This window comes from Mobula hypostoma, chromosome 14, assembly GCF_963921235.1.
Source record: "Mobula hypostoma chromosome 14, sMobHyp1.1, whole genome shotgun sequence".
Classification (NCBI taxonomy): Eukaryota; Metazoa; Chordata; class Chondrichthyes; order Myliobatiformes; family Myliobatidae; genus Mobula; species Mobula hypostoma.
In genome coordinates, this window is record NC_086110.1 from 52,161,269 (window position 1) to 52,177,661 (window position 16,393).

At 39.5% G+C, this 16,393-nt stretch overlaps 1 protein-coding gene across 1 annotated transcript in view; it reads left to right on the forward strand.

Annotated features, from left to right (window-relative positions):
* Positions 1-370: 370 nt before the first annotated feature.
* The window catches only part of plcg2 (phospholipase C, gamma 2), a 217,113-nt gene continuing 201,090 nt past the window's right edge, over positions 371-16,393 (forward strand). Inside the window, exon 1 of the mRNA XM_063067131.1 lies at positions 371-844. Coding sequence (XP_062923201.1) covers positions 649-844 — 196 coding nt within the window. The 5' untranslated portion in view covers positions 371-648. The remainder of the gene's footprint in view (positions 845-16,393) is intronic.

A 16,393-nucleotide genomic window follows, 5' to 3' on the forward strand; every position in this document is an offset into this window, starting at 1 on the left:
CGAACCATTCCATCTGGCACCAATGACTATTCCACAGTCAAAGTCACCTTTCTTTCCCCATTCTGCCATTTGGTCTGAAGAAGAACTGAACCTCTTGACCATGCCTGCATGCTTTTATGCATTGAATTGCTGTCACACGATTATATAATTAGATATTTGCGGTAACAAGCAGGTGGACAGTTGTATCGAATGAAGCTCAATTCAATGTAATGCCCAAGAGTGGAATGACAGGCAGCAGATGGCGCTCGAGACGTGTTAGAGACACCAATTGGCTTGGCGAATAGTACATACCTTTGGACTGCTTGGTCGATTTGCATATAGATCGTATCAACGCCGCTTCCGGATCAAGAGTTTTTTTTAAAGCATTTCGGCCAACTTCCTCATGCTGCTAAATAGCGGAACATGCAAGATGATAGTGGTGCAGTCATGAAGAACGCTCTGTATGTGTGCTTAGAGTGACCCGAAAGGTGATTCCTCGCGCCTTGTCCTCCTGCGAAACTTCCCAGAGAATGGTATTGAGCGCAAATTAATCTATAACCTCTGCTGTGCATTCAAGAGGCGGCAGGGAGACGGACGCCGAACTGGTTTCATTTCAGTATCGGAAGGAGTGTGGCTGTAAGACCTGAGCCGGATAAAGAGAGCAGAACAATGTCTTGGAATAGAGACGGGTTGGAAAGCATGTCGGAGACGGAGAAAAGCCAGTTGAAAAGGATCTTGGAGTTGGGTGCCGTTATGACTGTGTTTAGCCTGAAAAAGTCCCAGCCCGAGAGGAGAACCTTGCAGGTGATAATGGAAACTCAGCAGCTATCCTGGAACAGGACGGCGGACAAGATCGAGGGTGTCCGTGAGTATTTGAATGCCCTCCTTCTCAATCCCTTCCAGGGGCTCTTTATTTTAAACCATCACGCTGCACTCCGAGTTCAGTTCAAAAGGATCGTCTCAAAAAAATCATCCTCTGCGTATATCGTATCAAATCGTTTCCGTTCAGAAAATATGTCGATTTGATAGAGTTCACCATTGCTTGTGACTGATGAAAGGCTTCCTAAGCAGGGTTCCTAACCTGGGGTTCACGAACCCCTCGGTTAATTGTAGTGGTCCATGACATTAAAGGAAAGTTGAGGACCCTTGATTTGAAGTGTGAGTTGGAAAATTGCTCCAGTTTGTGGAGCACACATACTTTCAAGTTGACTTATTGTTTGCTGGCACGGGCCAGGCCAGTGTGTCTTGAAACATTTGGTTCTAATGTTGCGGTGGAAGCTGTGGATGCGATCTACTGGTTTGACTTTGTGACTCTGGGCCTCTCGTTACATCCCAGGAAGTGCAAGGGATATGTTGATGACTGTTGAAAGGTTGAAGTTGCTATCTAGTAGCCATAAACACCCCTTTGAAATCTCCCTTCTACAAAGGAGGCAGAAGGGAGGTTGCATTGGAGTGTATATGGTTCCAAGATTGAAAAGAGGTATTTCCCTTTTCTGGTGAAGCCGGTAACTTGAGGCATCGATTTCAGGTAATTGGCAGAAGGGTGAAGGTTTTTGCCCGACATGTGGGGATGTAGTGAAACTCACTGCAAAGGGTAATATTATCCTTTGTGGCCAATCTGGCATGTCCTCCCCAAGATCTCCTGAATAAGCAGTGGAGCACCTTTTCGAACAAACTCATTCAGCTCTGCTGTCACAAGGATTGTTACAGAAAATCTTTCCTACCAAATGCAATGAGCAAATACAACAGTTCATCTCTGTGCGACGGGAGAACACATCTCATAGCACAATGGTCTGTTTTATTACTTTGTAAATTATTGCACGTTATGGTAAATTATTGCACATAGGTAAATTATTGTGTATATTGTTCTGTACTGTATTATTAGTTAAGTCAGCACACTAAGTGTGTTTTTAAACATTGAGGTTGTAACAAAAGTATTTCCCACCCGGGGTCAAAATATTTATTATTATGATGATGATGATGAAGAAGAAAATAACTCTATTTTATGACCATTAAATTGTATTGCAGAGACAGCATTGGCTGCTTGCTTATTTTCACCATATCTGAAAAGCACTTTCTTAGGGATGTGAAGAGATGGAGTGTAAGATCAAACTGATGGCTATATTTGGCCATCATGGACACAAAGGTCTCCTTCTGCCTCATAAATATCTACAAATGTATGAAAAAATGGCTTTCAAAAACTTAATTTCTTGGATTTGCAACATGACAGAATATAATGCATGCCAATAAAAAATGGGGATGAGTGTTTTCTTCCCTCTTCCTCACTATAATCCTCGTTAGTTGCACTGGAGGTGTGCCAGCAACCCCAGGGGACGGTGAACACAAGAAAACAGGAGACCACTCAACCCTTTGAGCCTGTCCTGCTGTTCAATGTGATCAGGGCCCCTCCTGTGCCAAAATCGAGCAATTTCTCATTTATTTGTTAAAATATTTGACTATTCCCACCGTAAGTTTTTTAATGATCTAGCCTTCACCACCCTGTGAGGCAGAGAGTTCCAGAGGTTCACCGCCCTCCCAGAGAAGAAATGTGCTTCTTTTTAAATAACTGGCCCTTCATCTTGTAACTGTGGTCCGTTCGTGACTTTCTCACTAGTGAAAACTTTGCAATATTTACCCTAGCATGGATCCTGAATATCTTAAGTCATCAGTTTTTATATACTTATTACTTTTTATAATCAAATTTGTGAAAAAATGTATTGCTTCTGAGTTAATATTCGCAGTTTGGCATTCATGAAAAAATTAATGCCAACTAATTGGAAACAGTATGCTCATTTTAACTCTGCAAACATTTGAATTCCTTGAAACAACACACATGTCTTTGTTAAGACTTGTGAATAGTCCTCTTTCGTGTCAGAACATTTAATGTGGCACTAGGGGTTTCTCAAGAAGCTTGCTTTTCTAAAATTCATTCTACTGCTGCATATACAGGACTTAGTTATTCAATATGGTTCATATTTATTGGAGTAAGTGATCCAGATGTGGACCTTATGCTCCATATTAAAGATTTAAATTTTATACTTCTTTCAGAGTTTTGAACCTCAGTTAAAGTATGGTGAAAGCAAAGTTGCTTGGCTTCCTGAACAAAATGAAAGTATACATTTGGTGAGAATTGGAAGCACTTGCAGAGATGCATGGAGATGCTCTGTATCTTAAACCAAGTGGCACTTTTAAATAGTGTGTGATTTGATTAGAATGATTAAAAGTAGAACGGAACTCTTGTATGATAAAGGTGAAAACTTGGTCTTCTGATCTACCTCATCATAGCTTGTGCAGCTTTTTTGTCTTCTTGCAATGCATGTTCTCCGTACTTGTAACACTATATTCTGCATTCCCTTTGTACAGCCTCAATGTACCTGCATCTGGCTGGATGGTATCAAAACATTGTGTTTTGTTACTGTATGTACATTTGACAATAATAAGCCAATTACTAATTAAGTAAGTGGATAAAACCCACATCAAAGGGGTCTGTATTGTATTAAATGAAAATCTGAGACATTTTATTGATAATTAGGAAGGTTGTGGATTGGATTCTGTAGTTCACGTTATGATGTGTTTCTGGTTTCTGGTCACTTTTTTTTGGTAGCTATTTTGGGCGATTTTTGAATTGGTACGGCCTGCAGATAACGAACACTGAACTGAATATGCTTGGACTCTTCTGATTTTGGATTTTATATTCTGCATTTTTTGCTTGTTTTTTTTTCATTGCTGTTCGGGTGATTTGTTCTTTTTGTGTATGGGGGCGGTGCTGACGTTTTTATTTTTGAGCGAGTTCCATGGTTTTCTTTGATTTGTGGCTCTCTGTGGGGAAGACGAATCTCAGATTGTATACTTTGATAATAAATGTACTTTGGACCTTTGTTTCCATTCAGCTTCAAGAAACTTGCTCTGTAAGACTTTTGACTGGTTCCTTAGTACGATAAGATGGACTCTCAGTCTCCCTCATTATGATCTTGTGCTTTGTTGTCTAACTGCACTGTCTTTCTCCGCAGCTGTTACACTTTATTCTGCATTTTGTTATGGTTTTACCTCATATTTCCTCAATGCACTTTTCACTGTGCATGTGACAGTAATAAAATAACTCCCAATTCTAGAGGAAGGGTCAGCAAAATAATGGGACAGCTGTCTGTAGTTTCTGTTGCTGAAATTCAAGCCTTTGAAGTCTCAGTCTGAAGAGCAGCTGGAATTATGAGAAATGGAGGGACATTCAGCAGTGTTGCTGCAGGATCATCAGTCTCGCTGTATTCCCATGAGGCTTTGTACCTAGTACTGGGAAGCTCCTTAGTGCACACAATGGGCAGGTCATGCCTCACTTGGTAGCATTCTCAAAAGGTAGTTTGCCAGTGAATCTCTGGAATTCTCTACCCAGAAATACTAACGAGTCTAGATCCCTGGAGAATTTGATCAACGTGTTAGATGAATGTTTGAAATATCATAAATTTGAGGATCTGAAGAAAACTAGTGCACACAAGAAGTAAGGCCCAGAGTAGGTCTACCATGATCATATTGAATGGGGGAGGCAGGCTCACTGGCCAGGTGGCTACCTCTACTTCAATTTCCACGTGTTCTTGTGTTTTAGTGTGGTTAGTCAGTTCTGTACTTGGCAGAAGGAGGGGAGTGAGAGGGGTGTGTGTTCGTAGGTAGGGTTTAATTTGTGAGAGAATTGGAAAACGGATGAAGCCAAAGTATGAGGGAACATACTTGTGTTTATAGGCCTGGAGGAAGCAAAAAGTATTAGAATAATGAGTAGTTAGAAAAAGAAGGGATTGGGCCTGGGTGGAAGGAGATAATGAGATAGGATATAGAGGTGTTGCAGTTGGAGGACATGGATGGGGATATTAAAGCCAGCTATGATGAAATTTGGATGCATTTGCAGAAAATCAGAGAAACTGATCACAAATAGCCACATTGGATTGTGGCATAATGCAATTAACAGAGTCTTCTAAAATTAGGAATGATTACTTGGACATTCTCACCATTGTGCATTCAGGAAAGACAGGGAAGGAGAAAAGTAGCAGTTAGAATTGTTATATTATTCAAAACCACGTCTACATGATAGAAAATAATTTGTTTAAGGCCTCAAAGACAGAATATATTTGCTTAGAATTAAGGAACAATAGAGGAGCTATTATGCAGCTTGTTTTGTACTTTAGGCTAGGACAGGAGAGTAATTTTGTTGGCAGATCTCAGAAATATCTTTCACATCTGCACTAATAATCAACTTCAAATAAAATCAAAAAATGCTAGAAACACTCAGGATGGGCAGCATCAACGGAGAGAGAAGCAGATAGTCTTTCAGGCTGAAGGCCTCTTGATGAGTTGAGAAGCGGGATCTTTGATCTGAAGCATTAACACTGTTTCTCTTTCCACATCTGCTGCCTGACTTGAGCATTTACAGTATCTTCTGATTTTGGTTGAGACTTCCAGCACTGTGATTTTAAAAATATCATTCAATATCTGAATATATACTGGGGAAATAACAGTGCAAAAAGTTCAATAGGACATTCAAGGGATAACATTCATTATGGTAAAGAAGTCATTGGTTATGCTCTTTTCATTTCCATTGTTGAAATACTCGAACTGAAGAAGGGCTCATCCAAATGAGCTTGAAGTAGATCTGCCTGATTGATTTGGAATTACAGACTAGTAAATGGAACAGTAAACTGTCGGCCAGAATTCCTCTGAGAGGAGATTTTCAGATACAGATTGGACACATTTTAAGTGCAAAGAAAATCTATGGAACAAATCAGTGGGTAGTATAAAAAGGGATGGAAAAAATTCTATGTAATAAGAGATATTCAAAGGAAGGATATGCCATCTAGAACAAAAATAGGTCTTTTTGTAGAGCTTAAGGACATAGCTGAGGTATTATGCATGTGCGTCCCATCTGTATTCACTAAAGAAGAGGTATAAAGTACAATAAGCAAGGAGATAGTTCAGAAATTTGATTGGATGAAAATAGATGAAGAGTAGACAGTCGATTGTCAGAGCTTGAAATAAGAATCATACTGGGTAACTGGAGGCCACATGGTCTCTCAAGTCTAAGCCACCTTGACACAATAGGAGTCCAACTATTCCATTTTCTCTGCCATCCTCAGAGGCAAAAAAATATTTCTTTTCAGATATTTAAATTTGCCTCCACAACTGCTCCTAGCAGTGCATTACAGATCTTAACTACTTACTGCATTAAAACAGTTTTTACTGTTATCTTATTTCTTCCAACTCTTCGCACCTTCGTCAGTGAAACCATTTCTGTCTGTTCTGTGTATTCCTTTTGTCATTTAAGATAGATTTATCAGATTTCTGCACGAGACTTTAGTTTCAAAGCTAACCCATTTCCCCACTCTATCAAGGTAGCTATGGTTAAGCACCCCTGGAAATATTTAGCTAAATCTTTTCTACATTGTCTCGAAACCCGTTGTTTTTCTTAAAGTGTAGCATGTTGAACTGAACAGAATATTCCAGTTGTGGTTTATAACGTATCATGATTTCTAAGCTTGTATTTATAAAGCCCATTATCTCGGATGTTTATCCAATGAACTTTGAACAAATACTTCCACATCTCTCAGTTCTTGTATCTTGTTTGAATTAAGCCTTCTAATTTACCTTATCAAATTTTTTTGCAAGTTTCGTGATTCCATTTCCTTCACTTGCTTTCTTTTGTACTTCACCAAAGAAGTCTGTCAAGTTAATTAGAAACAATTTGTCCTTATCAGATCAATGCTGGCTTTTTCAAATCTTTATATACTTGTATACAAGGTTGAAATTGTAGAGAGATTTGCAATATACTTCCAGTCTTTGGTTAAATTAGGAAATGATATATTTAGAGAGTGAGAGAAAGTGAGTGGGGACAAGAATGTAAACACTCACCAGTCAGTTAAATATCACTGTTGGGGACTTTAGCAAAGAAAATATGGCACACCAGTCACTTGGATTTGATTAGCAAGAGAAAGTTAACAGAGATTTTATAAACAAGAGAAAATCTGCAGATGCTGGAAATCTGAGCAACACACTCAAAATGCTGGAGGAACTCAGCAGGCCAGGCAGCACCTATGGAAAAAAAGTACAATTGATGTTTTGGGCTGACACCCTTCGGCAGGACTGGAGAAAAAAAGCTGAGGAGTAGATTTGAAAGGTGGAGGAGGGGAGAGAGAAACGACAGGCGATAGGTGAAACCTGGAGGGGGATGCATGAAGCAAAGAGCTAGGAAGTTGAAAGGTGAAAGAGACAGAAGGCCAAGGAAGAAAGAAAAAAGTGCGGGGGGGGGGCCGATGGGAGGGCAAGAAGATAACATGAGAGAGGGAAACGGGGATAGGAAATGTTGAAGGGAGGGGGAGGCATTACTGGAAATTTGAGAAATTGATGTTCATGCCATCAGGTTGGAGGCTACCTTAATTGAATATAAGGTGGTGTTCCTCCAACCTAAGTGTGGCCTTATCACGACAGTGGAGGAGGCCATGGATGGACATATCAGAATGGGAAGTGGAATTAAAATGGGTGTCCACTGGGAGATCCCACTTGTTCTGGCGGATGGAGCGTAGGTGCTTGGCGAAGCGGTCTCCCAATCTACATTGAGTTTCACCGAAATGCAGGAGGCCATACCGGGAGCACCAAACACAGTATATGACCCCAACAGACTCACAGCTGAAGTGTCCCCTCACCTTGAAGGACTGCTTAGGGCCATGAATGGTAGTGAGGGAGGGGGTGTAGGGGCAAGTGTAACACTTGTTCTGCTTGCAAGGATAAGTGCCAGGAGGGAGATCAGTGGGGAAGTGCGAATGGACAAGGGAGTCACGTAGGGAATGAACCCTGCGGAAAACAGAAAGTGGAATGGGGGGGGGGAGAGCAAGATATGTTTGGTGGTGGGATCCAGTTGGAGGTGGTGGAAGTTTGGAGAATTATGTGCTGGACATGGAGGCTGGTGGGGTGGTAGGTGAGGACAAGAGGAACCCTATTCTTGGCAGCATGGTGGGAGGATGGGGTAAGAGCAGACGTGTGTGCAATGAAAAAGATGTGGTGAGGAAGGGAAACCCCTTTCTTTGAAAAAGGAGGAGATCTCCATCATTCTAGAATGAAAGGCCTCATCCTGAGAGCAGATGTGGTGGGGACAGAGGAATTGAGATATTTAATAAAAATTACTCTGGTTGGACTAACTTCATAGAGTTGATTTTCATCGTGCTGTGGAGAGTGACAGTGCAGAAACACATCTGTTGGCCCACTGAATCCATACAACCATCAAACACCATTTACATTAATTCTACTCTGAGCAGTTTTATTATTGAGGGGGTGGGGGAGGGGTCATTGCTTTACTGCCACTTGTGCGTAGTGGGGGGGTGCTTTGGGGTTCTGACATTTTAACTGTCACTCATTCTTTGAGGCACTCTTCTGTTTTCATGGATGTCTGTGAAGAACAAGAATATCAGGATGTATATTGCATATAATTTCTTTAATATCCAATGGAACTATTGAAGATACAACTTGAAGCGGGCCCTTCTGGACCTTTGAGCTGCGCTGCCTAGCAGCCCCAAATTTAACCCTGGTTTAATCATGGGACAATTTACATTGACCAATTAACTTACCAACCTTTTTGGACTGTGGGAGAAAACTAGAGCACCTGAAGGAAACCCACCTGGTCCTGGGGAGAACGTACAAACTCCTTATAGGCAGCGGCGGGAATTGAACTCAGATCGCTGGTACTGTAAAGCATTGTGTTAACCACCGTGCTACTGTGCTACCCTGTTTCCCCTTCATATCCATCAACTCCCTCCCAAATTTACCAACAGTCAATAAACCAATCAACCCACGTGTCACTGGAATGTGGAGGAAACATAATTACTTGGAGGAAACCCATGCTATTCCAAGATGAACGTGCAGACTCCACACAGACAGACAGTGCCAGAGGCCTGGATTGAATCCAGTTCACTGGGGCTGTGAGGCAGCTGCTCTGAGGAGTCATACTTTGTTATTTGATGAAATTACAACTGTGTGGCTATGAAATTGCCTTAGGGTCTGAGAGCAGATGGTGAGAGTGAGCAGTTCTTTCTTGTAACATTGGGAAGTAATGGCTTCATGTACATTTTGCTGGGACCACTGCTTCTTTTGATATTTATTAATGATCTGGAATCACTAATGTGTGACATGATTTCAAAGTTTGAACATAACCCAAACTCAGAAATATAATAAACAATGAGGAAGTTCATTGTGGGTTGAACACAATGGAAAATCTTTCAGTGTAGTTGGAGACACATGATGCAGGAGGAAATTGCATATTGTATGGATTCATTTTGTTTTTGACAGTGTATTGCAGGCATGGCAAGCTATTTAAAGCCAGATTTCCATGACACTATTTTGCTTTTTTAAAAAAATATTGGATAATGTTTGTGATGTCTGAGATTCTTTTTGCAATCTTATGTCCATTGTGGACTTGTGCTTTAATACTATAATATTAAAACAAGATAGAGGAATACAGTGCATATTTGAATAGGTACATAATGTGCTATTAATAAGCTGCTGTTGTACAGATGTTCTGCAGAAATTTGCATAATAATTTCTGCAGCACTAAACCTTCCTTAAAAATTGCTTTCCTATCTCAGTTTGCATGTTGTGCTTCGAGTTTATTTCCTCTGCTTAAATCATGTATATTTTCGTTTTGAGTTGGTTGAAGGGCAGGAAATTGACCAAACGTCAGGACGACTTGCCTTACTTGATTAAGTCTCTCTAGAGAACCACCTGATCTCTGTTCAGTAGCTCCTTGGTAACAGTGATCCAAAAACGCTTTCTGTCAAGCATCATTGAAAGAACTGCAGCATTGTCCATGGGAACCAGCAGTTCACACCAGAAGGCTGCTTGGCTGATGTAGACTGCAGATTTCATTTATAATCTCCTGACAGGATATTCATCACATTCCATTCAAATCCCTAAGCAGAAATTTACTATACTGTATACGTATATTGTTATAAGTATTTACAAAGCCTTTTGTTGTGAGGTAAACATTGATATCCGTCTCCTCGTTCATTATTCCCATAGGATGTGTTTGTTTTTGAACAAAATTCATTATTGCAAAATATTGTGCGGCAATTATTTAGATGTGTCAGAATCAGATTAAGAAGTAGTGAGGTTGTGTTTATTGGTTCAATGCCCATTTAGAAATGGGATGGCAGAGGGGGTGAAGCTGTTCCTGAATCACTGATTGTGTGCCTTCAGGCTTCTGGTAGTAACAATGAGAAGAGGGCATGTCCTGGCTGGTGGGAGGTCCTTAATAAGGCACTGCTCCTTGAAGATGTCTTGCAAACTATGGAGGCTAGTACCCATGATGAAGCTGACTAATGTTACAAGTTTCTGCAACTTCGATCTTGTGCAGTAGCCCCCCCCCCCACCACCATACCTTACAGTGATGCCACCAGTTAAAATGGTGGCAGTTTTTGAGTGTCTTAGTTGACAAAACAAATCTCCTCAAACTCCTAATGAAATACAGCCATTGTCTTGCCTTCCTAGTCAAACAAGGACTTAAAACCTACTTAGCCAGACATCTTTCCAAGTTACCAATTCTTAATGATTTTTTTCCCTTGCTTAAATGTTCAGTGTACTTCAGTTTGCTTATCAGTTTATAACAGTCATTCAGCGTGTAAACATGCTGCTTTACAATTCATCACGGGATATTGTTATTGTTGGTGAGGCCAACAGTTATTGCCTATCATAATTACTGGCCTTATCAAAAGACAGCTAGGAATCAACCATACTACTGTAGGTCTGAAGTCATGAATTGGTCTGATGTCTTTCTCGTAAGGACATAAGTGAATTTGACAGATTAATCTGGCTGTTTTGTGGTTGCCATTACTGCTACAGTTATAGTCTGATAATCTGCTGTGTGATCAATTGTTCAGTATTTGCTTTACCATCTGAAATCACTACTTGGCTTGTGAAGGAAAAGAATACGGCAAATGAATGAGTGCAGCTGGCCAAAATTACGCGTTTTAAAAGGCAAAAGGTGATATTTGCCATTCTTGCTGACCATTTGATTCGACCCTTGATCCCATCGTCCTTTCCAATTTGTATGGACCCTGGACCTCTTTTCCCTTCCTATTCATCAGGGCCACAGTTCCCCCACAATCCAGTCACTGGGCCCTAGTTCATCGACTCCCATTCAATCCTTTGATATCTGAAGATGTGACTTCAAAGCAGCTGTAGCATTTAAATTCTATTAATTAAGTAAAAATGGTGTAATCCTGGGGCATAGTATCAAATCTTTTAATCTGGTATGATCAAGTCTTTGCTAGCCTACAATATTTTCCTGACAATCAGTGCTTCCCATCCATGCAGTAAGCACTGATTCCTGTGCCCGCTTCACTCTCCCTTTGCTGGGAGTTCTGTTTTTGCACCCTTGTCCACTCATTGGAATCCATTTCCAGAGTCTCTCTCCATTCACAGGGCTCAGGTTCCTGTGCTGCCCCCTCTCTCCCTTTCCTGCAAGTCCTGTTTCTGCACCTCATATACTTACTAGGGCTCTGATTCCCTCACCTTCTGTCCTTCATTCATTGATGCCCCATTTTCTCTGCTTCCTTTCCATTCGCCTTGTTCTGACGACTGAGCTCCTTTGAGGCTTAGCTTGTTCCCTTCCCACAATCCCTTGAAACGCACTGGGCCCTTGTTACCTATTCGTCTTTTAAAGTTAAGTTCCCCTGGATAATATATTTCTTTACTATGTAACATTTAAAGAAGTGGTCAATTAAGTATGTGATGGAACTTTATTGGAAAACCTTCTAGTCGAGCACCATCAAAGTCCTGATCATGCCCGATTAAAAGATTTTTTTACTCTACTGGAAGAACTCAGCAGGCTAGGCAACATCTCAGCCTGAAACATGGACTGTTTATTCCTCTCCATAGGTGCTGCCTGACCTGCTCTGTTCCTTCAGCATGTTATACTTTATTGTCGCCAAACAATTGGTACTAGAACGTACAATCATCACAGCGATATTTGATTCTGCACTTCTGTTATGTGACTCTCTGAATTTCCAGCACACAAAATGGGCTTTCTCATGTTTATGATGTGCAGAATCTCTTTTGTGTATTTAACTTTTCCTTCTCTTTCAGGATTTCTGTTCCCGTCATTGTCCTGTTGAAGGGTCTGGGCCTGAAATATTGACTGTTTACTCCCCTCTATAGATGCTGCCTGACCTGCTGAGTTCCTCCTGCATTTTGTGTGTTTCTCTTTGGATTTCCAGCATCTGCAAATCTGTAATGTTTATTTTATTCACTATACTATCATCTTATTTCATTTTAATTTCATTTAATTAATTGCATTTAAATACTCCAGCTGCTGTAGCAATGTTGTTATATCTGTGGATAATAAGAATTTGGGCACCTTAATTATCCCCCCAGTAACACAACAACTTAGCTGTCATGTGCATGAAGTTCCTGGAGTAGTTAAGCATTCTTACTATTCTTCCTGTTGTTTAGCTGTCAATGCCTAATATTTGAATGGTGGGTACCCACCCCTCCCCCACCATGGAGGAGGTACCTCTAGCTAACGAAGTAGCTTAAACACAATTCATTTACTTTTAGTGATACATGTATAAATTTAGATAAAATTCTTAAAAGCACATTTAAAACTCACAGAGGATTTCTATATTCTAAAATTACAATCTATATCAAAAACACAAAGGAATTCCAAAACACAGGTGCAATTCCTACAAGCTGAAATGACATATTATCAAGTTGCCAATGAATGAGTCGTCCCTCACAGAAATCAAAAATAGAGGAATGGATTCTAGTCATCCCATTTTTCTGTCATTCTTCTTGCTGTTCCTTGACTATTCCTAAGAAGCCTGACTGCTCTCTAAAATTTGTACTGTGTTTTGTGACTTGGTGACTTTACACGTATGTGATGTTTTTCAGTTGCATTCGTCAGTCCGGATGAATACTTTGTTTAATTAAGCTGAAGTAGACAACATTGTTTTCTCTTGATTAAATAATAGACCAATGAGGACACTATTGTTCACTTGTTCACTACAACAGGTTTAACTTGTTTACGACAACAAGTTTAACTTGTTTAAAAGCAACTCTTTGACCCCAGAAGAGCCAGATGCTGTGTTAGCTGAGTCTGGCAAAAAGCCTTTCGAAGCCTCAGAAAGTGAAAATATATCACAAGCCTGGAGAGGAGATGTCTTGCCAAAAGGTTTGGAACCTCTGCTTAAGAGGAACATAGACCAACTGCTTCTTTTAACATTTATCAATATCTGGAATTAGTAGTAACTTCTATGGCTTCAAACTCTGCACATACATGCTGTCCTCGGGTAACAATAGGGTTCTGTTTTTACAGATGTTTGTCTTAACTGTCTTCTTGGGTCAGGAAGTACACAAAATCACTTGATATTACAATATTTCCACAGTATTGTAAAGAATGGTATCAAAAGCACACAGGACTAATATGAAAGGACAATTATTGAAACTGGAGTCAGTGAGAAAACTATTTCTGTTGTTCATATGAATGAATGTGTAGATGTAAGACTTTTTAGCAATATTATAGGAGTATGATCGTACATAGGGGTGCCTATATTTTGGGTGTTCATAACTTGGGATGGCCTGTGACCCCAAATTCGGAAATGTAATAATCACGAGGAAGTTGGTGGTGGGTTGAACACAATGGAAAATGTTGCAGTGTTGTTGGTGCAAGAGGAAATTACATATTGTTCAAAGTTGCATATTGTTTGGCATATATTTATTTTGTTTGAAGTGTATTGAAGACATAGTAAGTTATTTAAAGCACTAGAAGTTTTACAGGAAAACCCAGGGCACTTTTGGTTTAAATAGAAGCCGGATAACAAAATGTATAACCTGTTTGGTGGGTAGAATTCTGCTTGCATCCTCAAGTATGTAATGAGCATATTTTTAATATTATAGAGATGGAAGAAAATAATGCATGTCTCAGCATGCTCAAAATGTGCTATTAATAACTTACTGTTGTACAGATGTTCTGTAGGTATTTGCATATGGTTTCTACAACATAAAGTTGTTCCCTTTCTCTGTTTTTGAATTGCTCTTTGAGCTTTTTTGTTTTAAAACCACATGCATTTTTTTCTTTGATGTAGAAAGGTAGTTAGCTGACCAAATCCGAGGGCTAGTTTTGCTGCATGTTGAGAGGCTGATTTGACCTCTTTCTGGAGAAGCACTTCATCTTTGTTCAGAAGCTCCTGATATGTTGACACAGAAACTCTTCCTGACAGGAACCATTGGAAGAACCACAATATTGTCCTTAAGAATTTGGCAGCTCATGATTAAATGGCTTTGGTGAACCAACAGCTTTACTTGTAATTTCTTGACACTTTCTATGCAAGTTCCTAAGCAGATTTATTATACAATGCATTGTTAATTGTTATGAATATTTACAATGCCTTTTGTTGTGAGGTAAACATTGAGATCCGTCTTTGCATTCACTATTCCCATTAGATTTGATTGTTTTAAACTGTTTATTTTTCTAAAAAATGGTGCAGTAATTCTTAAACTCTATTAGTCAAGCTAGGTCTAAATCCCTCAAGAATGAATAATGTCTGTTCCAAAATATTCATTATTGTTGGATTTCTTCTTTCTTCTTGAATGACCAAAGGGCCTCACTTTGTCAACAACTTCAGAAATTATCATTCATTATGTAAACACGCTTTAATTCATCTGGGATATTGGTCTTGGTGGTAAGGGCAGCAATTATTGCTTATCCATAATTGCTAGGTATCTCAAAGGACAGTTAAGACACTGCCAAGTTTCTGTAGGTCTGGTCATAAATGGCCAGGCAGGGCAAAAACAGCAGATTTATTTCCCTAAATAACATGAGTGAACCAGCCAGTTTAATGTGTCAATTTGTTTTTTTTAACCAAAAGCTAATCTCATTTTGTTATTTCATATTTATTTAATGACTTGAACTCAAATTCACCAGCTTTTCATTGATACTCGAACATGTATCTCAGGTGAATAAGAATTTTGAATTCTCAGTTGCTAACCTGGTAACATGACAACTTAGCTATTGTATGCTTGAAGTTGTGAAGCAATTAATATTTAATTTATCTTTATTCATGTTGGATGTCATGTAAACAAACTGCATATAACTGTACAACTTACCATATAGCATTGATAACTAGTGAATTTGATTATTGAATCAGAATCAGGTTTAATATCATCAGCATATGTCGGGAAATTTGTTAAGTTTTATGGCAGCGCCGCAATGCAATACATGATAAATAGAGAGAAAAATAAACTGAGTTACATTAAGTGTACATATGTCTATTAAACAGTTAAGTTAAAATGAGTAGTGCAAAAAACAGAAAATAAAAAAGTAGTGAGTTAGGGTTCATGAGTCCAATGATGACAGAGGGGAAGAAACTGTTCCTGAATGGCTGTGTGTGTGCCTTCGGGCTCCTGTACCTCCTTCCCAATAGTAACAGTGTGAGGAGGTCATATCCTGGGTGTTGAGGATCCTTAATGAAGGATGTAGTCTTCATAAGGTACCGTTGCTGAAGATGCCTTGGATACGACCGAGGCCAGTACCCATGGTGGAGCTGACTAATTTTCCAAGTTTCTAAAACTTACTTCGATCTTGTGCCATAGCACCCCCCCCCACACCCATCCCAAACCAGACGATGATGCAGCCTGACAGAATTTAATTTAACTTTTTAAATTTGTCTTTACTGTAATTTACAGTTTATGTTAGTATATATTGCAAAGTACAGCTGCATAACAATAAATTTCACAATGTATACCAGTGATATTACATCTGATTGTGAGATCATATTGGAGAATATTGAAATGAAACATGTATGTCATAATTGTTTTATGAAGTTGCTCAAATGTTTAATCAAACAAGACTTTACACTGTGTCTCACCTGAACAAGCAGGGGAACGATGCTCATGTGCTCCAATATCTCCTGCTGGGCCCTGGTGTCTTATTTCATTTATGTAAGTGCTCCTATGAAGTGCTTTGGGACATTTTACTACATTAGATCAACTTTGCAGCTGACCACAACAACAAAGCAACTTTGAATCATCTTTACTGAAGTCAATCCAGTGCTGCTAACCTTCATAGTGCTGCTCCTATACAAACAAACTGACTGAAATTTTCATAGGTTTTCTTGGCTTTTTGTTTGGACTATCTATGTTTGTACAGGAAATTGGATAGCTTGCAGAGCACTACACTGGCCTCAATTTATCAGTTGCTTAGTGAAGCAAAAAACACTTAAGTACTTTTATAAAAAGCTACAATAATACCCATTGACTACTTTGAAATCTGAACTGAGACAACAAACAACCAAAATATATGTTATGCAATTACGCTGTCAGTCACAATTGCTCTTCAAAGATGCCAGAAAGTGCCAGCACGGATAGACAGGGTGTTGAAGAAGGCATTTAGCAT